Source organism: Rhinolophus sinicus, linkage group LG18, assembly GCF_036562045.2.
Source record: "Rhinolophus sinicus isolate RSC01 linkage group LG18, ASM3656204v1, whole genome shotgun sequence".
NCBI lineage: Eukaryota > Metazoa > Chordata > Mammalia > Chiroptera > Rhinolophidae > Rhinolophus > Rhinolophus sinicus.
Window position 1 is genome coordinate 2,847,000 of NC_133767.1, and position 23,774 is coordinate 2,870,773.

The following is a 23,774-nucleotide window of genomic DNA, read 5'->3' on the forward strand; positions in this document are numbered from 1 at the left end:
TTAATCCACCTTAAAGAATTAGTAACACATAAAAATGTTAAGCAGAATTCTGTTTTGAACATTTCTCTTAGAATAGTTCTGATTTTTATTTTGAATTAATCAGGTACAAGATAATTTCATTGTCCACTGCTCATTTCCAAGCCATCATTTGACCCCTGCAGTTTTAAACACTACAAATCATAATCATTTCATGAGTTTGGTCATCAACAGTTTTCTTCCCAAATAATTTTTAGATTGTTATTTATTTTTTGACTAAGTATAAAACACAAACTCAGTTGAGTTTTCAACCAGGAAAAGTTTTATGACAGTGTTCACTGAATTATCAGAAAGCCAGGAGTAAGAAAGCAACCCTGTAACTTCTTCATGCCTCCGTTTCCTCTCATGCTATGTTCGGCCCCATTCATGGTCTCTTAAGACGTTGCGTTTGATTTTCCCAGTGATTGTCTTTGGGAGTTCTTGAACAAATTCCACCTAATTAACAAACACATATTATGAGATACTTGCTTCCATTTTGACCATCCCAACTGTCCGTGCAATAAAAGCTTTTCATGAAACGGTGGCCTTGAGTTTCAGAGTCTGGGGGTTGTCTTAAGCCTAAGCTCATTGAATTTTTTGGACACCAGAAACTTCCATTTGTATAGTAAAGGTGACACCGGTGTGCCATCATATGGGTTGTTAGTGCCAATTCACCTATATCCTTTGCTGGAAGAATGTAATCATCCCCTTATTGCTTTCCACCAATTCAAACTAGATTTAGGCCTCTCTTGCCCCCAGGAAATAGAGGTGACACCTAAATGCACAGAAAAACTGAATACTTGGGTTTTGAGTTCTTAAGAGCTGGGTCCTAGAGGTTCTGAGGGAGAATTTTTAGAGGTCATTTGGAGTATACCCAATTTTCTTATGCTTTGACTTGATGGTAAGATTCTCTTTACCTCCCTCAAGATAAGACTTACTGTATGTTAAAATATCCTCAAACATTTCTGAGAATCAACTGGTCACTGATTTAGTGATTTGAACGGAGAAAACTAACTAGTTCTTAGGTTGAAATTAACTACCTTTTGGCTGAAATGATGCCAATTGAAATGGAATGCTTATATCATCATCAACTGAGAGGATTCCAGGACTAAGGACAGGCAGTGTCATCTCTGTCTTTCAGAGTTACTCTCATCCTCCTTTGAAGAAGAAAGTCTCAGGGAAGACTCCACAGTTGGGATAGTTTCTTCTTTCTGAGTCTTAAATTTGGCCACTTGGTACTTCAGGGCATGTGCTTTGAGTTTATACGGGTGTAATGGACCAAGAGTCCTATGGTAGGTGAATCGGGTACTGTTTTTAAAATCAGCTTGCCACCATTTTTTTTCTCGTGGAATGGGACTGACAAGTCCTATAAGTATTGCTAGTTACTCAGTATTAGAGTTGATCAAAACCTCTAATTTATCAAGCGTTTGTCGTGTCCTAATGTATTTTAAAGTGAAATTCTTAGGGCTAATAAACAAGTTGAAATAGGTGTCTTCTACTTACATAATGAGCGACCCTAAAGTCAGTAGCTAATAAAATCTGGATACTTAGTAGCTTAGACCCTTGTTTGGTAACATACACTTGGGCAAAATACTTGCCTTTCTTGGGTATTTGTAAGGTGCAGTTGATTTTCTCACATGATCCTGAAGTTCAAGAGTTAATTTCTCTGTGTTGGTTGATTGAAAGGGTTCAGATAAGACAACAAAAGCTTTCACCACCTGTAGGAGAAAGGTCAATTTATATTGATATATTTGTTTGTTTTTCAGGCACATCAGTTTGGATCCAGTGCCAGCACAGGTACTTAAACTATTTGTAAATAGCAGCTAGAGTGATGGATGCAAATGCCAGAGGTAACCTTTGAACCAAACTTGGATGCAAGTGAGGTTTTGCGACCTAATTCCAGATAAGTGCTTTGGGAGTGAGCAGTGCACTGGTTCAGTAACGTTGGAGGTTGAGTTTTATTTACATGGCACATGTGTTTCACGTTGCAATCTGACTAATCGCATCCTTTATACGGGTAGTCCTTGATTTACAGATGACCACTTACTCCATCAGACCTTTACTGTTAGACGCGTGTAATAGGCACAAATAGAGGTTTTGGAGAATACATGGTTGGAAAAGGGCTTGTGGGGAGGGCGGGAGGGATGGTGATTTGCAGGGAGATGGAATCTCAGGAAAGATCGATCTACCTCTAAAAGGTCTTTTTGTGCCTGGTGTCTTTGCTTCTCTTTGTTACTGAAAACCCACCAATTAGGTAATTATTGAGATTAGTAAGTGTAGTTTAAATAACTATTCAGAGATGGATTCTAATTGGTATTTACTTCTGACATTCTGCTGAAATTAGTTTTATTGAGAGAATGAGAACCTGGGGGCAGGAGAAAAATATTTTGGAGAATGGAATCCATTAAGTGTAGAGGTGGCACAGGAAGTATGAGTAGGGGACCCTAGTGTCCCTGTAGAGGGTCACTGGTATGTGGGGGGAGGGGGCTGATAGGTGAATTGTTGAAATTTTGCCACTTACTGCGTCTGGGAAACTTCCCTGAGGAAAGGCATCTTCTCCCTTCCTTGCCTCATGGCTTCCTCCGGGAGCTAAGGCCATTGCGGTCATTCCCCCACTTGCCTTCCACTGGGTCCTAAGTAGGCTGTGGGACTTGTTGGCAACCTGGCTACTGTCTCCTGTTTGCATTGTCTCCTGTTTGCATTGTCTCTGTGACAGAGTGTATTCTGAGCTCCATGATGAGCGTACAAACAGTAAATCTGCAGCGTTTTGTGTAGGCAGCATCGGTTGCCCCCCTTTCTAGTAACAGTACCCTGATTTTCCTATGGAGGATGACCCTAACTCGTCTCTGGGGGGGTGGACACGCCCACGTCCGGGCGCTGGCCAGTCCGCATGGACCATTCCCTGGGCCACGTTGCTTAGCAGTGTGGTGTAAGTGAGGCAGATGCCATTCTGGGAGTTGCTTGAAACTGTTGGAAAGGGAGCCGGGGTGGTGAAGCTGCGCACGGCTGGAGGTGGTTGCTATCACGTAGGAGGAACCTGCCCAGATGGAGGCGACAGAGAACAGCAGCGCCAAGAGCTGGGGAGAGGGACAACTTCGCAGGGTCCCCTGGATGTGGCCGCACCTGAAGACCTCACTTACGTGTGAGCCAGTAAATCCCCCTCCCTTTTTTCTTTTTTGACTTAAGTTAGTTTGAGTTGAACTTTTGTGACTTGCCCCCGAGAAAACCCTACCACATTCCCTGTAGGACACGATTCATTTGTCAACTAATCACGATTGCCTGGTGTCCATTTTTGCCACATGCGTGCCTCATAGTGAGAATCGTGACTGTCCCTGGGTCCCTCTTTACAGTGGTCAGATGGGCGGAACTTGCACACAGGAAATTGGTACTTGAATTAGTGACGTGCACTCTACCTCTCCTCTGATTGGATCGGGACTGCTGACCACGGCCGACTCAGCCACGGCTGGGTGCTCTAGCAGCGCGCTCTCCACCTCAAACGGCCCAATGCGGTACCTGGGAGAGGAAGGAGGCCGGGCTCACTCCTCCGCCCGCGGGAGCTCTTCCCTGGCAAACCGTTACTCTTAACAGTGCAAATGTACAAACCCAGAGGATATGATGACGTCATCATTTCTGCAGACAAACCAGAAATACCCGTCGCTGTCCATCACTGCTCTATCTCCAGTGACATAGAAATTCCCTCTTATTGTGGTGGCGGTTTTCTCTGGATTGTCCTAGGAATCCAAGAAGACGTTAGGGATCGATTCGTTTGGTCAGAATAGGAAAAGGGAGATGGCACCTGTGAAGGGACTGGTAGACCGCCCCTTCTATTTCTAAAAGAAACTCACTTTTCAAAAGGTAGTCCTAGTACAGGATAGAAAAGCCCGCGAGTGTTGTGCAGAGTAAATGTCTCCTTCACCACTAGCGCCCTTTATAACACCCTCTCCCAGGCGGCCTGTCCAGTTGTCCTTTCTGGGGACAAACACCACAACCGATTTCTTACACATCGAACTTAATCTTCACGAAACTCTTAGGCAAGCAAGGACATTCTCCCCCGTTTACAGCTGATGAACGAGGCTGGGATTTTGTGACTTGCCCAGGGTTACAGAGCAAACTGGTGGATATGAAATTTGGACCCACGTCGCTGGGGACCACCTTTTCTGTTAAAGTGCGAGTAGCACCTTCTACGTTCTCATACCACATATTCAGAGAAGAAACAGAAGGGCCGGGTAGACTTGAGTCTGATGGCAATTTCTCCTTCCTCGCCAGGTGGGAGGACGTTGCCTTTTTCATCTATAATCTAGAAGGAAAGAAGCAATTTAGGTTCTTAAAATTGTCTTTTCACAAAATGAAAGTGGATTAGGAATAGTTGTGTCATGAATAGCAGAAAACTGTAAAACACTCTGTTACCCACCTGGACATCATAGGGTGGCATTCCTTTGCCCATCGAGCCCAGTTTAATTTCTTGTCCTTTCTCATTGGCACAGATTAGTCCCTATTGGGAGGACAGGCCTTATATAAGTAGGTAAAAAGTCATTGTCAGTGGCTATATCGTGGAACTTACAACTCCGTTTTGACTGATTTTCCCAGGACGCAAGCTCATACTCTGAAATACGTTATTTTAGACCAATGGTTCTCAGACTTGAATGTTGACTAGAATCACCTGGAACATTGTTAAAACACACATGACTGGGCCCCATTCCAGAGTTTCTAATTCAGTAGGTCTGGGTGGGGGTCAGGGGGCTCTGAGGATTCGCATTTCTACTGCGTTCAGCGCTGCTGGTACTGCTGGCTGGAGAACCGCGCTGTGAAAACCGCCCCGTTAGGCTGAGGGTTCCATCGAGCACCTGGGGCGAGGTTGCACACTGAGGCTCTGAGACCTTCCCAGTGCAGTGCAAAGTTGAGCTGCACGGTTCTAAACCTCTCCGACCCCTGCCACCTCTGTAGCTGCTCCTGTGTGGGGCGGAGACAGGAAGACGGCAAGGAATAATGCTACTTCCCCTTCAGCCAAACCTAATGGGGTAATTCAGAGGTTTTGGTAACTATCCTGGGAAGCTCCCCAAAATTCGGAGCGCCATGGGGACGCTTCCGGGGCTCTGTTGACAGGCCTGGGGTTGGGAGGCGCTCAACGTGCTAACCTCCCACTTTGCCCCCTAAACATACCACTTCTGTCTGCCCGTAGCCCTCGTACAGCTGCAGCCCCGTCTGCTGCTTCCACTGTTCCACCACCTCTGGGTTGAGCGGCTCCCCTCCCGTCAAGCAGTGCTGCAGCTTCTGGAATTTATATCTGGAGAGAGAGCCGCATGGGGCCTTTGGGACAGAAATCTGAGTGGCTTTCATTACAAGATAATTGGGGTGAAACAGTGACAAGCAAACGAGCTGGGTAGGAGAGGCCAGTCTCAGGAAGGTCTGTTCACGGAATATTTGTTGGGCACGTGGGGCACGATGGTGACTAAACAGTTTCCTGACAGCTTACATGTTAGCAGGTTGTTAAACAGGAGAAAATGCAAAGAAGGAATTAAGCCCTTCCTCTGAGCCCTTAGCAGTGACATAACAGCTGCCATTCGTTGAGCATTTACTGTGTGGTAAGGGCTTCAGAAACATGCTCGTAGTCCTCACGACCTGTTTTACAGGTGAGGAAACTGAGGCTGACAGGAGTTCGAGAACTTGCCCAGGGCCTCACAGATTATACAGGGCTGAGTTCGACACTCTGTGCTTACACTTGTCAGGGTGTCACCGAGCAGGCCACTTACCCTGCACCCCCAGCACAGGTGGCCGGCCCCTGACAATGAATCCTCTCATGGGTAGAGTTAAGGGAGGGTCTGAGGTCACAGTGTTGGAAGCAGCAGGGCGCCCCCTGTGGGGCCCTGGCCTTACTACTCAGCTGCCCACAGGACCCCGGTGAGAAAGTCGGGCACAGCCTGACTCTGTAGGCGACCCTGAAGGGCGGGAGGGAATGGCAGGCTATGAATGGAGCCTGTTCAGAATAAGCCTTCAATCGCCTGTGAATCACTCTTCAAGTGTGAGCAAGATGCTCACGCTTTGAGGGCCACAGAGGAGTTGACACTGACCAGGATAAGAGAAGATTCTAGCTGCTCCATTCTGGCTCCCTCCTGGGTGTCCACACCTTGGGGGAACGGGCTGGGTGAGCCTGCACACATGACTTGTTTCTCCCTTTCTCTCTCTACTCATGTTTCGAATTCGTATTACTTAAATAAATAGACATCGCAACTCCACTGGATGTTCAGGTGATTTGGCCAAATCCAATATAATCTTCAAGTCCTGAGACTTCACTAGCTTCTCTTCAAGGCAGTGTAAATGGAGTTGTGGTTGGCTTTTTTGGGGGGGTTCTGAGACTGTAGGGCTCTGGTGGTCCCCGGAGACCGTTCAGTTGCCCCTAGAGGCTCTCCCTGCTATTAAACTGCGGGGCAGTTGTGTCCCACCAGAAGACCAAGCAATATCTGGAGCCATTTTTGATCCCCCTGACTTGGGGAGACGGAGGTGCTCCTGGCATCTGGCGGGTAGAATGCTGCCCAGTATCCTACAACGCACCCGGCAGCTAACACAGAATTGTTTGGCCCCATGATAGCTTTGTGTGCAGTTCAGTGGACATTCTGCCCAGGTACCTCTGGAGGTCTTTTTGCACAAGCATCCGGTACACAGTGGGAGCGGTGCACAGGGTCGTGATGGGGTAACGGGTAAGCGTCTGCAGGAGGGGGGAAGACACACATATCAGAGTGGTTAACTGAAGGCTGCGACCACAGCTGGTGTCTACCCGCCCCCCATTCTCTTTCATTTTCACATGTACCCGTCTCATAAGCGTAAGAAGGCAAATATGAGTGGTCACTAGTGACTGTGTGTCTGCTGGGAATTTTCAGTTATTGGAAAGAATACGTATATGTTACAGTAATAGACAAACACAGCTAAACTGAACAAAAAGTGAATTGGTGAATGTGAGAACAACCCCAAAGTATGAACTGGTTTATTTGACCTTGGGGCTACACATGACCTTTCATGGTGGAATTCTGAAGTTCTGACTGCTGGATAGGACCGACTCTCGACCTACCATGTTTCCCCGAAAATAAGACCTACCCTGAAAATAAGCCCCAGTTAAGATCTTAGCCAGTCGGACGCGTTTAATACTGTTTCCCCGAAAATAAGACCTAACTGGACAATCAGTTCTAATGTGTCTTTTGGAGCAAAAATTAATATACGACCCGGTCTTAAGACCGGGTATAATATAATATAATATAATATAATATAATATAATATAATATAATATAATACTGGGTCTTATATTAATTTTTGCTCCAAAAGACGCATTAGAGCTGATTGTCCGGCTAGGTCTTATTTTCGGGGAAACAGAGTAGGTTATGACGATGTTCCAGAAGAAGATGACATGACTGTAATTGACTAAATGTAGATTGTTGTACATGAAAAAAATAAGACATCTGCTGAAAATAAGCCCTAATGGAGCAAAAATTAATATAAGACCCAGTCTTATTTTTGGAGAAACACGGTACAAGCTAACCTACCAGGACCTTCCCCACACCGTTTCTGGGAAAGGCATCGGTCCTCTTGAGTGGGTTGATGAAATGCATACGTGAGGCATTTTTCGGGTCTTAATCGTTTAAGGTTTGCTGGGCTCATTATATCGCTAGTGCCTTGAAGTCAAAGGCACCTTAAAGCTGGAGAAACACTGATGCTTTAACAATCCTGTTTCTCAAGAAGTTCCATAAACATTGGAGAGAAGACTCTCAAGATGTGTGTCGAGGCTGGATTGTCCTAGTCAAGAATAGCGTTTTATGTGCCAGTGGGCATTTCTGTTGTGTGTGCTTATTCCCTAGTTCCAGCTGTTCTTAATAAGGACAGTGTATGTAACTAAGAACAGTGTAAAGCACCTGAAATACACACATCACCTTTGTAAAATAAGAATGTTCTTATTTTAGCAGTCTTATTTAATATTAAATAAGATATATTAATAACATGACAATATATTAACATATCAATTAACAATTAATATGTTGTTAATATATTTAACATTAACAGATATTAAATAAGAATATTTGAATGATATATGTTACATATGTAAATATGTAACATTTATATTTAATAATTTATAAAAAAAATTCTTATTTTGCAAATATGCATTTGGAAACTGCACAGTTATCTCACCTACTTCAGGGCACTTTGTGAACATGGAGTAGAGAGTCCAGTTCTGATATGTGTTGCCCCACACACGCTTCTGTTAAGACGTCGAGCCATCCCGTCAGACCAGTTAACAAAATAACCTGGCGGGTATAGCTGGCTTTTATTCACACACAGGTGCAGTGATTATTTAACAATATGCATTTTGTTAAACTGAATTGATTTTTCAAGGTTGAAAAATAATTGGCCTGGATCCCATTTTTCTCAACGCTGAAGAACCTGACACCTCAGCCGAGCTGTCTCTGGTTGAGAAGGAGGGGGCCCGTGCCTGGTTTCCAGAACATTGTGTTCTGAGAATTAACAGTGAGAAAGAAGCATGGGGTCCGGGAACAGTGGAAGGAGCTGCTCTGGGGGAGAGGTGACCCTACATTCAGTCCTGCCCAGAGGGGTTCGGGTTTACCAGTTATCTATTGTCTTTGTTTCACTGATCAGAAACCGCAGATTTGCTTAGACTTGAAATTTCTAATCTGTTATTTAGAATCAGACTCTTACACGGCCACAGACTTAGCAATGTTAGCAAATCCTGAACAATTGGGAGCAGGAGAGTGAATTTTATGCCCAAGAGTGTGGTGTGGGGTCCCCCTCCATTCTGTCAAGTACATTCGAAAGCCAAGTGCCTGAAGACTTCCCGCCTTAAAAAGGAAAGATTTCCATAAGCCCAAGCAGCCCTGTACTCTGAGGAATCGTTTTTCTGTGGTTGTGGGGGCGACAGGAGAGATGCTGCTGAAGCCGTGACTTACGTCTAGGAGGGTCTCCGCGTCAAACTGGGGCATCTGATGCACAAAGACACAGGCTCCGAGAAGCCAGGGAGCAAACAGGCTGGCGAAGGCGGCTTTGATCCAGCTGTTGTCGGACATGTTCCACATGACATCTGAGGGCTTCAGAGCCAGCCAGTACCTAAACGGTGCAGAGAAACAGAGCAGAGCCAACAAACCGGTGGCTTTGAGAACTGGCCCTGAAACCTGGGTGGCTGCAGAGCAGGGTCACAGGAAGCCCCAAGGCAGGACAAGTTATAGGACTTCATCAGAATCCTGGGCCATCTGGGAGTGCCGTGGCTGGCTGGTTTTGGCTTAGTTGTCTGCATTTGTCCATTGATGCAGCAAGTGTTTATTGAGCAAATATTACACAGTAGGCTCTGTTCTACCTAGCATAGTGGGCAAGCTAGAACAGAAAGGTGGTGAGTGAGCACACGGCGAATGAGTTGGTCAGTCAGGATCGGAATCTCAGAGTGATAAGCTCTGGGAGGAAAAGAGAAGAGGGTGATGTGGTCCATTTAGGATCTCCAGGGAGGCCGTCCTGGGTGGGTACATTGACCTGGCGGTGAGGACACGAGACATGCTTCTGGGGGGATCAACTCACGGCAGACTCCCAAGGTCTTGCCTGACCAGTGAGCGGGAGAGAGGCTGTCATTTATTTGGGAGTTCTGTATCGTGGGTGCCCCAGGGGGCCGTCTAATAGCCATGCAAGTAGAGGTGTCCATGGGGCAGCTGGATACTCAGATTGGCAGCTCAGGGAAGAGTTGAGCAGAAGCAAAGCTGTTCTCCTTACCTTCCAGTGAGGGTGTACCCAATGGCAAGGCTGCTCTGAGAGTGCTGGGCCATCTTGGGAGAACCTGTGCTCCCGCTGGTGAAATAAATGGCCATCGGCTCTTGACTTGCTGTCTCCACACAGCTGTGCTCTACAGAGGCGGATCTGTAAATAAAACAGGGGCCTCGGGCTGGTGGCTGCAGAGGGCAGAACAGTTGAGGATGGTTCTTTGGCTCTGCTGCCTATGCCCTCGTGATACCAGAAGATAGTTCACAGAACAAAACCTCATTCAAAGCCTCATCCAAAGCCATGTGGATAGCCAGTATACCTTCAATGTAGAAAAAAGGGTCTATATTGGTTTATTTAAACTTTTTTTTTCTAAGTGCTTTCCTTAATCTATGAATCTTTAAACATCAGTATTGAATCTTCATAAATTGTTGTCATTGCAGGAGTTTTTATGATTGAAAGGGAGATCTTTCAGCATTTGAATCAAACTTTTGAATACTTTTCTTCAATGTCCTGGGCAGACAAGCTAGCCGGTTACTAACTTCCATCCCATTCTCCTTCCTTGCACTGATAAAACTCTGATTTTGTTCAGCTACCAGGCAGCCATGAGCTTCACGGGGGAGCGTACCTTGTGCAGCTCTGGGGGGCGGGGGGAGGGAAGGGTCCTTTTTACTAGGAAAGAGAAACATCAGTCTGGCTCATCATGTTGACATTTTTTCTCCATCGTGTTATAAATATTCTGGAAAGTGTTCTATCCTTGGGAAGCAGAAGGAGGGTGGGAGGCCTCAAAGTGGATTCCTTGGATAGGAGACTGATTCTAAAAATGTGAACCGAGCCTTCCTTCTTGCTGTGTGTGTGGTTTTCTGAGAGACTGGAAGGAGTCGGCTGTGAAAAGGACTCGGGGAGAAGAGCATTCCAGGGAGAAGAAACAGCAGGTACAAAGGCCCTGAGGTAGCGTTTGAGGACTAAAAGGGTGGCCAGAGGGAGACCAGGTAGGGAAAGTGGTGGGCGATGTGGTCCCCGAGTCATGCCAGGGCCAGGCCCTGCAGGGAGATGGAGGTCGAGCTGCATTCCTTCTGGCATGAAGGGAGTCTTTTCTGGGGAGGAGCCCGGCTCAGCCTATGGCAGTGCTGAGTCCTTGGAGGCAAGGAACTTCCGAGATGCAGCTGGGAGTGGGGTTAGTGAGGCGGGGCCCATACTCACCGATACAACTCCTGGAAGCTGAGCCACCCTTTCCGGTTGTGTGGGGACACCAGGAGTTTGGTCTTCAAGTGGGGACACTGGGATTCGATGGACTCCACCGCCGGGACCACCTCCTCACTGGCCACAATGCACTTGGCCTTGGAGACTTGCAGCCGATAGAGGATGTCTTTCGGTGTCAGCTGGGTGGTTCCTGGCATGAACACGAGCCCTGGGAAGGAGAGAGGGCCCTGAGCTGGACAGGTGTGTTGTCCCTTAGGCCAGACTGGCTACCTGGGCGCTGTGCCTGGGTGAGGAGGGGCTGCAGGATCCAGCCTTGGGCTGCCTCTGCCTGGGTCCCAGGGACCTGCCTCAGGACCCTGATCACGGGGAGAGCCTCGGAGCACTGGCTCAGGGTCTGTGTGTCCCTGGGTCGCGTCCTGTCCTTCCAACTGCTAAGCTCTGTGACCTTGAGCGTGCCCCCTGTGTTTCCTGTGCCTTCCGTTCCTTAGTGGCAACATGGGGGCAAGAACAGTAAGTGCCTGGCATGCGGTAGGTGCGGCAATGGTGCGTTATTATTAGGTCACATTTAGGGGAATATTTTCATCATGATTACGTAACACAAACAGCGCTCGCTGTACAGCCTCTGACACATTTTTCTGAACATTTCATTCAGTCCTTTGAACCAGGGGTCTCCAAGGCGTGTTTTGCAAAGATAATTCATAGGAGACGAGAAGAGAAATTAAACTGTTAAAAAACGTGTGGCGCTATTAGAATTCTTTTTGTGTTTTTATCTCATTTTTGTATTTGCTTTATAGCATGCGTACTCTCAGTGCAGAGCCGTATAAATAACTATCCAGGTGGGAGGATGTGTCCCCCAAATACTGTTACTGATACTCGTACGACCGCTGTTGTCAGCCCCTGCGGACGTTCATGTAGTTGCTGCCATTTGTTGGAATGCGAGATTGGGTCAGAACTGGTGAGTGGCAGAGCCAGCCCTCAGGCCTGGGTCTTCCCAGTGGCCCGAAGTCCCTGCGATGTCCCTGCGTGCTTTGGCAAGGCTCAGTTTACCCCTCTACTGTAAACACTGGCCTGCTTTAGAGCAGCCGTTCTTTATGAGAAGGCCCGATGTGGGCGAGTTGGCTGAAAGACAGCAGTGCACCAATGGGAAGGAAGCAGAGTGTCTCTAAAGCATGACGACAGGGAGCCACTCCCATTTGTTGAACACTTAGGACGTGCCTGGTATCTCACCTGAAATGAATCCCAGGATATAGATGACACCTAGGGTCACCAAGTCAGTGAGTGGCAGAACCTGGATTCAAAGACACATACCCGAGACGCCTAAGACCTGTACCACATACCGGACTATTTAGTTCTTGGCGAGTCCCTGAAACCAGCTAAGGAGGGACATGTAGAGTTGAGTTCCTAGGAAGGAGATTTTATTTATTGCATATATTTTAAAAGCACTCCCATGTCATCCCCTCTTGAGAAAATACGTAACTATGTGACGATGTTAATTCAGAAAACACCTTAGAAGCCCTCAGATGGCTCCTCAGTACTTAAATACAAAGTGACTTATTTTGCAAACCGCTTGGCTCAGTCATTGTTAAGCTCTCGGTGGATTTGTGACCTGCGTGTGTTCAGTCCGGGGATATCCGCACCGGGGGTTAAAGGGAAGCACCGTTCTAGCAGGTTTTAGGCTGCATACACTTGAGAGCAAAAACAAAGTGTTTTGCCATGTGACGCAGTGCAAGCTCTCAATATTCACTCCAAAGATTTAATGATTTTGAGTTAGAAAACATAATCCTCGGCTGCTTGCTTAACATATTTAGTAAATGGTTAATTAAGTGCTATTCACCGTTCAGCCTGTGGGTTCACGTCTAATCTTCACATTTCACAAATGGCATAAATCACGGGAAGGAATATGAAACACATTGTGTTTTTTTGTGACCAATACACCACTCTTCGTCTCCCTCTAATTCACTGGTTTTACATTTGCAAGTTCCTTTCTATAGTGAAGGCAACATAAATTTTCCGTATTGCTGTTTTGATTTAATTGGCAGTAACAGCATTTTTCAACACCGTTATGAAACCCTCATAATTATCCTTCTAACGATAGCCCAGCAAGCCGAGGCATTGTAAGTTCAGCTCGCAGTACACACACCTCCACTAGACTTTACTCCCAGGTAGGTTATAATTTATTTAATCATCTCCATCTAGTCGTTTCCCATTTTTTCTACTCTTGACCATATTGCAACGAATGTCTCTGTGTTCTCTACAGTAGTGTATTCTTTGGTATTCTTATTTGTTTTGAATTGGCTTATAAATGCTTGCATCATGTTCTAGAGCAGGGGTCGGCCAGCTTTTTCTGTAAAGGGCTGGAAATAAATCTCTTAGGCTTTGTGGTCCTGTGGACTCTGCTGTATCTGCTCAGCTTGGCTCTTGTAAGATGAAAGCAGCCACGGACAGGATATAAACGAGTGAGCGTTAAAACCCTCAAACTCTGTCTACAAAAATAGATGGCCATCTATCCTAGAAGGGAAAGCAGTCCTGTAGAATTTTAACTTAGGGTACATTAATGAATTACTACTGCAGGAGAAAATGTCGCATTGAATACTTTCATCTTTTTGTCTGGAAAGAGGCAGAGGTTTTCCAGCTGGGATCCGCTGCCCTACTCCCACAAGTCCTTGCATCCTAAACTGTTTTATTTTTTTGTATTTTCCTATCAGGGAGAATCCAAATGTATTCAGAGAAGTAAATTCTGGATTGTTTGGATGAACACATCAGAGCCCAGCACTGCCGAGAAGCCTTGGTCCCCACATTTGCTTCTATAGAACCTTGTGTTTCACTTCCAGTTGCATAGCTTTCTAGCTGTGTGACTTTGGGCAAGCCTCTTAACCTCTCTGAGCCTCAGTTTCCTCTCTTGCAAAATGGGCATCACAATAATACCTACCTTTGGAGGCAGTTGTTATTGTTACATCATGATTGCTCTTAATTTCCACTCTTATTTTGCCGTCATGGCTTCAGTCAGAACGAACAATTCAGGGAAACCCCCGCTATCAATCTCTCTGCTTCTGCCTGATTTAGAAAAGTCCCACATCGGCACTGACCTGTTCGTATACAAGCCACGACGACGAGCCACCACTCTGGGATTCGGGGCAGAATGACGCTCACGCGGTCGCCTCTCTTTAGGCCGCAGGACTGGGTGAGCACGTTGGCAGCCTTCCGGGACAAGGAGCCCAGTTCTTGAAAGCTCCACCTCACCTCGTCCCCTGAGTTGTTCACCCACCACAGGGCTGGGTTGGCTGGTCGCTCTCCCCTCTGGCCACGGGCACATGGGAAAGAGGGGAGAAGGCTTGTGTGACTGGTCACCACGTAGATGGGACATTGACTGTCCCCTCCCCTTAGCACTCCTGTTTGTCTTTAGGGGAGCTGTTCCTCTCCTCCTGCCTAGAGCTTTGGCGAGACACGAGACAACCCATCATGGTGGCCGCCCTTCCCTGACCAGTGCATGGGCCACTCCCACCTTCTCTCCCAGGCACGCCAAGCATCCAGCCCCATTTTTCGAACTCTCTCATATCCCCCCAGTAAATTCCTTTCTTAAGTGACACTCTCTCCCATCCGAATAACCCTAATGGATGCCCCAAGGTTGGTTAGGAGTGTGACAGCTGTTTCTCCCCAAAAGGCTCAGGCGTGCGTGTCACAGGTCCCAAAGAGAAGGGTGGAGGGCCAGGCCGATGGGGCTAGGTGATTCCACAAAGCGAGTCATCTGTGCTGCAAAACCTCTGTTTCCTATATTGCCTGGAAAAAGGAAATGACCCCCTGTCTGCAGTGGTCCTTTCCCCGTCCCTGATGGGCCAATACTTGGAAGCCCAATTTCATATCACTCTCCATGAAGCCTTTCTTAGCTGCCTCTTCTCCTCGCTGACTTCTCTGGGTTCCTGCAGCACTGAGCGCATACTGCTGGTGACTCCGTGACACTGGAGTGTTCCAGATGCGTCCCTATCCTATCGCCGTGAGCTCAGTGAGAGCAGGCGCTGGTGCAGGTACCTTTGGCTTTGGTGACCTCGGAGAAGTAGCGTAACTTCCACAGGATTAAGTTCCTTATCTGCAACCCCCAGGGTGGTGGTGGGGACTTGACAAAATAATATAGGTCAGTGTTTCTGGCATCACTGATGTTTGCCAGATCTGTCAACACCTGTGCCATTGTCCTTTGTGTTTTTCTTCATATCAGCTCACGTTTACTTGTGTCGATTTACTTAAGAAGGAAAATGTGTTTAATAATCACCACCATGACTGGAAAATCAGTACCGCTTACTAAAAAGGGTTAATGAAAAATAAGCATATTGCAAACAAAATATGCCCTTCAGTTTTATCTAGAGATTATCAACTTCTACCTGCTCTCTCTCTTCAAAAGGGAGTCGAGCAGGTGTTACAGAGGTGTTAAAATGTAATGGGCTTAAGGAAGACGCCCCCCACCGCTAATAGAAAGGCTCGATTCAGCGTTATTTAGTTTTGTACCTCTAGTTCCTGACACATCTTCTGAAGCACAGCGTGCTGTGCGCTTGGGTAAGCACTCATAGGTAAAGTGTTTAGCTCCGGGCCCGGCCTGGGCTGGGCATCCGTGAGCATACAGTGAGGCTGGCTGCTTTGTGCTTCTCAACCTCTGCTTCTCTCCTAATTAGTCCAACATTGACTATTCATAAAACCAAAGCTCAGATGACTTGGTTTTGTGGGTAATCCTGTGACCAGGCCGAACAAATGAGTGGAGAGCCAAGAGATTCCGCGTGGGACTCGAGGGAAGATGGAGGGAAGGCCTGGTACTGAGAAACCACAGTGAAGAGAACCCAGGAGGCTCCTGAGAGAGAGACATGCGTAGTATTTGTGGCCCAGAGATGTCCCCTGAGGAGAGTGGAGGGTGATGGGAAAAGAAACAGAGGAAACCGAGAAGGATGGAAGAATTGAATTAAAAGTGACAGGCGGACCCCAGGGCAAGGAAACGGAAGGGGCACCGAGCCTGTAATGGGAGCCTGTCATCTTATACCTTCTCCTTTAGGGACCACTGGTCCAGCACGTCCCCAGCAAAGTTAAAGTTCTTCGGCAAAGGCCTCTCGCAGCGATGTATGGCTTCAAAGTCATCCACAGTCAGGGGTGCCCAGAGCTGGTGGCCTCTGTGAAAGTGCCGTCCGGGTGGCGTGGCGAGCCACAGGAACCTGAACGCCCGGCAGTGGGAGAAAGCCTTCATGGCTCCCGAAGGGCCCATCCGGGTGTGGAGGTGCCACATGGCCTGTGGGGAGAGACGGGTGGGGAGGGTTAGTCTCCCGATGCCGGGCGGCAAGACTGGAAGGTGGACTTGTGGCTGTGTGCCCCGGGGAAGTCGGGGACACCTGAACACACCCCATCCTCCTTCAAAGCGGCAGCAGTGAGCCCCTGACCTGCCTCCCTGCCCCGGGCCTCACCCTCTGCATTCTGTGACCAGGTTAACCGTAAACAAACAAACAAACAACAAAAAACCCCACAACTAAAGAATTGTCAAGGCCTGTCTTCTGTCCTTCCCTTCTGCCCAACCAAACAATAGAATCTTCGCAGCCTGGATTGACATTCAAGCCCCCCTTCGGTCTGCCCTGTACTCTGTTCCGTCTTTGCTAACACCTCGCCTCTCCGGGGATGTCCTCTTCTAATAAAAGCAGCACAGTCACTTCTCATGAGTGTGCATTCCCACCACTGAGATTTACTCTATTGTTCCCCTTGCTTCGGGCTGCCCTGCCGTCCTCCATTATCACTGGTTAGAAACCTTGACTGACGTCCTGGCTCACCCACTTTCTGGCTGTAGCACCTTGGGAAAATTACTTATCCCTCCTGGGCCTCAATTTTCTCATCTGTAAAATGGGGAACGTAGAATTCCCCTCTCCTGGGTTATTAGGAAGATTTCGTGAGATAATGCCTGTAATGTGCCTAGCATCTAAGGAGCCCCTTCCAAGTGTTACCTGATGCTGTTGTTCAAGTTATTTTCAGCAGTGCTCTTGGCGGTTTCGTGAAAGAGTCGTACAGTATGAATCAGGACACCCGGACTATACTCCCAGCTTTTTCTAAACTAGCTTGGTGACACTGGTAAAGTCCCTTTCCCTTACTGGACTGCCACCTGTACCCTTCCTTTTTCTTTCTAATTCTGTGATTAGATTTCTTTGAATTTGCATAGCGTGCATCTGGATTCCTCACATGGCAGCCATCTCTCTTACATTATCGATTTTGGTTTCTAACATGTGTGCCCTGTCTCCCTCACCTACCTGGATGGTGTGGGTAAAGGCTGCGTCTCAGAGTTCTCCTCAGTAATACAAGCCGGTGTTTACTAAGTGCGTGTTGTAGAGCAGGCACTTCCCACTCCTGATACCATTCAACATGTGACAAGCTCTGAGGCCAGTGCTGTCATTACCTCTGGTTTACAGATGGGGAAACTGAGGCCCCTGGAGATGTCAGCAGCTTGCCCCAGGTCATCCATCTCTCTCTTTTTTTTAACACCCAAGAAAATATTTTAAACTATAGAAACAATGGTTATAGTCCAGACTGTGAGCAAAAAGATGCACCATGTTATAAGGACTGACAGTTACCAACCATTCGCTTCCTTAAACATTTTTCATATTTGAAGTTCATACATGATGATTATTTTTACCATTTGAGGGGTAGGAAAAAAAGTGTACTTATCACGAGCTAGGTGTGCTCACTAGATGCTGCATTATTTATATGTAAGGCCCAGGTGACTGGCAGTGCAGCCATTTGTTTCTGTCCAAGGCGTCTTCACACAGGAGCAAAGGGGAGAAACCAGGAGACAACACGTCACCTTCATGGTGACCCGGCATTACTCAACTGCGACACAGCTGCGCCTCCAACATCCAAGCCCATAGTGAAATCTGAAGTCATTCACCTCACTAAACTGCAAGAAACTGGAATAACAGCAACAAAGTGGCACATAAAATTAAGTTTGCCACCTGAGGCAAAGCTTAGAACAATAAAAAGTTGGGCAAAATGTTACAAAATAACCTTTTCAACAGCCAGTGGTTTGTTCCAAGGACCGGCTCTTCAGGGAACTGAGTATGTGGTCCTTTCCCCCAAATTTTCTGGTCTGTTCCGTGTCGACACCTGGTTTGCTTAAGAGAATAGTGCTTCCTTCCCCTCCTGGAGCCTTGGATCGCCAGGGAGGGGACTCTTGGATGGCGACCTGGGCTTGGAATCCCCCTTGGACACGGCGGAGGAGACCTGGACCGCGAGCGAAACCTGGAAACCGAGGAAAACTTGGATTGGATTTCTCGCCGATTTGGAGCTTGAAGTGGCCCCGCGGTCTTGAGCGAGTGCGAGACCGAGCCTCGGAGCGGCTGTAGCGGGACGGACGCCGGCACCTGGGCCACCCCTGGACCTGCACCTGCGGGGGCGCGGTCCCCAGCTGCTAAGGTTGGCGGGACCGGAGCGCACCTTCTGCACCCGCAGCTCGCGGGCACCCAGCGCGGCGCCGTCCGTGGCACCCTGGTCGTCGCGCTTGTCGTGGGCTCGGACCAAGGCGAGGCCGCGGGACCCCTTGGTGCGGCGGACCCGCGCGGGAAGTACAGTCGCCGTCGCGCCCAGGGTGTGGGGCGAGGTGCGGTAGGTCAGGTGGTCCGCCTGGGGGACCGGCGCCGGTGACTCACGGCCCTGGAGGGTCGGCGGGGCTGCGCAACTGCGCGGGGAAACCAGCGCCCTGGGTGGCCGGCGCGCTCTGCGGAGCCGGCGGCAGCGCTTAGATGGTGGCAGTCGGCGTCCGCGTGGGAACGTTTCCAAAAGGCCGGACACAGGACGCGAGTGGATGGTCACAGTGTCCGTCTGCAGCACAGCAGCCACGGCCCAGGCCGTCCATCATCTTGATGGCAGAGGCGAGGTTTGAACCTCTGCGGTATGACTCCGGAGCCTGCCCACTCAGCCTCTCTGCGTTTCAGCCTCCTTCGTGCTGCCTTCTTCACGGAAGGTTTATTGTTGATGGTGAACCCCCGACCCTTTCGCCCTTCAGTCCTACTCTGTCGCTGTGCACGGAGTGGAAAATCTGCAGGTGCAAAGGGTGCGTGGGTCTTGGGCAGCGTGAGAACAAATCAATGAGATGGGACAAAGGCTGCAGGGTGTGCCACCCCTCGTCGTGGCCAAGCCCTCTTGGCAGCTCAGAATGAGTTCTGGAGAAGAGAGAGACCCATTTGGAGCAAACGCAAATTTCCTGTAGTCTAGAAAGAACTATTTCTGGCAGTACTCTTGGTATTGAACTCGATCATGCCAAGGTAAGAAGACGAGAGGTCATGCCCTACCTGGGCAGTTTTCTGGAAGTGTGACAGAAGCATCAAGAGTAAGGAAGAGGGGGGAGGTGGAGAGGGGCAGGCGCTGGGGTCCTGCTGGTGAGTTAGCCTCTCCTGAAAGTGACACCACCCCTCTCCCAACCACACACACATTCACACACAGGCACGTCCCACACACCTGGCACCCACACTTGCCTCTCTGGATGACCTCTGCTAGGTTGCTTACCAGTGTCACTTCATCTGTGCAGGGAGAGCAATGAGAATCCTTTCTTCATTGGCGAGGTGTGGGGTGTAAGTGGGCGCCTTAGCACCGTGCCTGCTATGTGGTTAGGACTCAGGAAACTCAGCACATTCAGAATCAAACCTCACAACTCTTTATGGCAGAAGGCTAAGGTTGCTCGATGTACAAGAAAACTAGAAACACTCTTGGATCAGAGCCACTAACATCTTGCTGGCTTATCTTATTTCTGCCTCTTTTAATGTCCTGTTGCTGTGCTCCAGGCTCTTGGGGCTGAACTCAGCACCCCCCCCCCCGGCTGACCCCCCTACCAGTCTGAAGCATTGTAGCTCTCACGTCCATCATTGTCTGGGACTGTTCTTGGTCCCAGTTTCATGATGAATTGGAAAGACTCTCAAGATTTGGGACGTTCTTGCTTCCTAAGGAGAATAGTTTTTAATGCAAAGCACCTCTCCATCCTCTCCTCCAGATTGAAAAATGATGATTTTTCATGAACTGTTCTTATTTCCCATAGCTCCATGAATAAACTTTCCATTTCTTAATAATTATCAAATTAACATACCAAAATATCTAAAACTAAATTTCGCAAACAGATCTGACCTGAATATACATTTCAGCATGTCCCGTGTTATGTGCATAAACGGAAATAGGTCTTGCCCACACAAACACAATCGTCAGTGATAAAATACGTATCAAGGTATCACAGAGCAGGCTTTTTCAATTAAAACGTTTTATTAGTAGCTTCCTTCTTTCCATCTCTTTGGTAAGCATTTGATTTTCTGAATACATTTTTATAGCTAGGCCATTAAGGGGATGACGAAACTCGGGCCAGCCTCTGCAATTTTGCATTAAACGGCCATTACCTGGCTTGGGATTCTGTGGGAAGTTTATATGGTTTCAGGGTCAAATCTGAGAACCACTGACTGTTTCAGGTCACGACATTATCCTTGGAGAAATTCCTACGTAAAGGTGTTCAACAAACTATCTCCAGGAGGTATCTGTAAAGTGAGCGAATTAGCCAGGTGATTTCTAAAGTCTCAGTGATTCCCGGGGTGAATGTGAAGGGAAACTTGAACAGGGAAAAGAGGCCGAGCATTTGGTGCTCAACATCGCATTAATTATCTCCGTGCATTATCTTGTTTCATTCTCTCCACAGCCCTAGGAGGCAGGTATTTTATAATATTTTATACATAAGGGGACCGAGGCATGGAGAAGGGACTCATTTACCAAAAGCCGTTCAGCTAGCCAGCCGCACACATTCCAGCCTGCATTTGATGTCTCCAAAGCCAGTGCAAGGAAATGCTATCACAGATTTGTGCTGTAATTCCACCAACCTTCAAAAAAATAGAACAGTCCATTTTCCTGTCAAAGGCACAGTTAGGCACGGTTGGGTCTGAAGTTACCCAGTTCTGGCAAGACAATGTGACTCTGATGGCAGCCATGCAGATTTAAATACACTCTCCCAACTTCTGGTCTGCTAGAGTCACTTCCATGATACCACATGCATTTTTGTTTCCTTACCAGAAAATGGTGTGATTGATCCAGAAAGGCCTTCAGCTCCTGCACAAAGACTCAGCGCTGTATCTGCTGGAAAGTTGGTTCCTTCCTTCTGTTCTTTGGGCAGCGCTTGTGCCACAGTTATAGCCCCGAGTGTCTGGTGCACAGTTGGGAGGGTCCTAATTACCTGGGAGGAGATTTGCCGTTTCTCTGGACAACCTGTGGTTAAAGGGACAGCAATATACAAGGCACAGCTGGGAGGAGAGAATGGCAAGCAGGAGCAACCCCCTCTGGTGGCTCAGTGCGGGACCACGGCTAAGCCCAGGCACTTAGTGGGTTATTCTCGTCCAAGGAGCTGATGATAGCACCAGCCGTACTGCTCAAGTGGTTACCATACATGATTATTGAGGAGCCCGGATGTTGGCACGCTCGATTATCACAGCGCAACTGGACCTGACCTGTCATACGTGCCAAAGGGCCACCGCACATCCTATCTGAACCCTCAACTGATTGATGAGAGGAGACGGCACGACATCCTCCGAAACCCTGGCTTTTATGGAGCGCTGCCTGGGTGCCAGCCCTTGTTAGGTGTCTGTCCCGAACTTTGTCTCATTGGGAAATCATTGTATGCCAGCATCACTGCCTGTTTTTAAACATAAACTTCGCCTGCCCGTGCCCTTGTGAATGTCAGTTGTTAGCAATGGGATCTGAGTTTCATGACTGAGGGTCGCTTGTTGGTGACAGCGGTGGTACAGTGGTCAGACAGCGGCACTTTTCACCTTAAGAGTTTGGTACCTCACGAGTCTCTCTCATGGGCTCAGACAAGGGCTGAAATACATGACGTCCAAGGCTGAGCACAGTGTGATGGACTAAATGAGGGCCCCTCAAAGGTCTGCATGTCCCCCATCCCCAGCACTTGTGGATATGTGACCTTATATGGCAAAAGGGACATTGTAGGTGTAAATTACAGATCTTGAGATGGAGAGATGACCCCATGTTATCCGGGTGGGCCTGATGTCATCACAGCGGTCCTTGTAAGAGGAGGGCAGCCCTGGTACAGCACCTGGTAAATAGCACAGGCCCGACCGATGATGGTTGTGCCCCCCTCCCTTGCACATTCTGCCCCCCTAAAGGGGCTCAGAAACAGTAGAGCTCACTGTGGGGTGAGCTGGTGGTGGTGCCTCTTGGAGGAGGTGAAACTTGAATTGGGCTTCGGAGAGGGGCAAGACTGAGCAGGTAGAAAGGAGGCCGATTAGGCCTCAGAGAGGACGGCAAGATGGAGAAGGTTCTGTCAAGGAGGGTGTTAAACAGGTTTTTAGTGCAAAGCTCTGTGTTGGCGGATGGTGGGTCATAAAGTTAAAAAGACGGGTCATGGAGGACCTCAGCTGCCAGGCAAAGAAGTTTTGACTTCATTCTGTGCTTTTGAGCTTTCGATCAATAATGACAACAGCGACAATTTATTATTAATTTGTTTCTAGTCTGTCTGAGCAGAACACATACAAGATGCAACTGAATGAAATGAAAATCAATAGGTTAGGAAAAAACGCTGTAGAAAATGTTATACCGTGTACTCTTGATGCAAGGTTGAGGATGGAGGAAAATGACAGCTCAGCCAGGGCTAAAGTTACTTTCACTTTGTTTTACTACAGAACCGAGAGACAAGCAATGCAAAGAATATACCAAGACCAAGGCGGCGTGGAGCGGCAAAGGTAAGGGACGATGGAACGCTGGCGGGCTGGTCCTCTCGGGCAAGGGCAGTGGTGCGCTGGTAAAGGGTCAGCAACGGGCCTTCGGGCAAAACAAAACAAAACAAAACCCGAAAGTCTGATGTTCAGTATTTGCCAATTTCCATGGTGTCAGTTCTCCCCTCCGGGCTGATTTCATGCTGACTTTTCACGCTCTAGGGTGAGATCAGCCAACGCAGAGCTGGGAAGAGATGTGTACATTTGGCCCTGTGAGCCGGCAAGAGGCCGCTCGAGGACACCACTGCCAACAAGCTGCCTTCTCATCCCAAAAGGAAATTCTTGACATGCCGTAGTGCACACATCTGTGTCCTACTGTCCTACGAGTGTCTTGCTGTGCCGTTGGGCCTCCTTAAGTTTTAGTGTAACAGGCCTGGCTATAGCCTGACATACTCTGATCCCAGTTACGTAAAACAATATGCTGACGAATCAAAAAAGACCAGGCCCACGCGATGTCCCTAAGACACATACAGACCCGCTGCCTAGAAAAATCTCACCTTTTCCTTATAGTTAGACCAGAGGGAGCGTTTCCTCCTTCATCTTCCCGGGACCCTCATCTTTGGTACCATTCTTACACTAAATTCAGCAGTGAGTTCCTCGTGAGTTCATTGTGTACCCAAGCCAATAGCATTTCAGCAATATACAGTTTGATAAAAGCAAATTCTCTGAAGGGTTCGGGAGCAGAGAAGTAAGTGGAACACAGCAGCTAAGTCCAGAGACTCTGCTGAGCTGGGAGTTGGATTGATACCTTGTTCAAATAGTCGGGGTGCCCGATAAGGACCATGTTACCCCCGCAGAGAGACAGGCCAGGGAAACATGGAATCACTACAGTATTTCAGGCCGCGCTCTAGGAACTGGGTGTCATGGATGAGTGAGACATGGCACCTCTCCTGGAAGACATCACGTGCTGGTTTGGGAGAGGTGTGTGAATAAGTTAGTGCACGGAAGGGTTGCATGTGTCGTGTGAACAGCTTTCAGTAGTTAATTAGACCCTGGTGATGGTGGTGGTGGAGAGGAGACGTGGGAGCCGTTAAATGTTTCTGTAAATAAGAGGCA

The 23,774-nt window shown here is 48.1% G+C and overlaps 2 protein-coding genes across 6 annotated transcripts in view; one reads left to right on the forward strand and one right to left on the reverse strand.

The window, feature by feature from the left end:
- THUMPD1 (THUMP domain 1 NAT10 acetyltransferase adaptor) overlaps nucleotides 1–23,774 on the forward strand; it is a 99,607-nt gene that overhangs the window by 7,824 nt on the left and 68,009 nt on the right. The window contains exons 5-6 of one of the 2 annotated variants that reach the window (XR_002139152.2): nucleotides 1,782–1,812; nucleotides 22,626–22,689. The gene's annotated coding sequence lies outside the window, so the exon portion shown is untranslated. Of the gene's footprint in view, nucleotides 1–1,781; nucleotides 1,813–22,625; nucleotides 22,690–23,774 lie in introns of those variants that run through there. The other variant, XR_012493224.1, reaches the window with a different exon arrangement.
- On the reverse strand, nucleotides 276–21,488 carry LOC109458174 (acyl-coenzyme A synthetase ACSM4, mitochondrial). 4 transcript variants are annotated; one of them, XM_074323122.1, is made up of 16 exons: nucleotides 21,001–21,171; nucleotides 17,971–18,204; nucleotides 17,798–17,873; nucleotides 15,977–16,219; nucleotides 14,043–14,253; nucleotides 10,957–11,164; nucleotides 9,769–9,912; nucleotides 8,961–9,117; nucleotides 6,639–6,718; nucleotides 5,176–5,299; nucleotides 4,427–4,507; nucleotides 4,211–4,312; nucleotides 3,619–3,746; nucleotides 3,429–3,528; nucleotides 1,614–1,733; nucleotides 276–471 (listed from the first exon to the last, which is right to left on the reverse strand). In XM_074323122.1, the coding sequence occupies exons 4-16, from the start codon at nucleotides 16,214–16,216 to the stop codon at nucleotides 385–387; spliced, it is 1,782 nt and encodes a 593-aa protein (XP_074179223.1). In that variant the 5' UTR covers nucleotides 16,217–16,219; nucleotides 17,798–17,873; nucleotides 17,971–18,204; nucleotides 21,001–21,171; the 3' UTR covers nucleotides 276–384. The 4 variants fall into 4 exon arrangements, with proteins under 4 accessions (XP_074179223.1, XP_074179224.1, XP_074179225.1 ...); XM_074323123.1 differs by lacking the exon at nucleotides 21,001–21,171 and adding an exon at nucleotides 18,400–19,027; XM_074323124.1 differs by lacking the exon at nucleotides 17,798–17,873.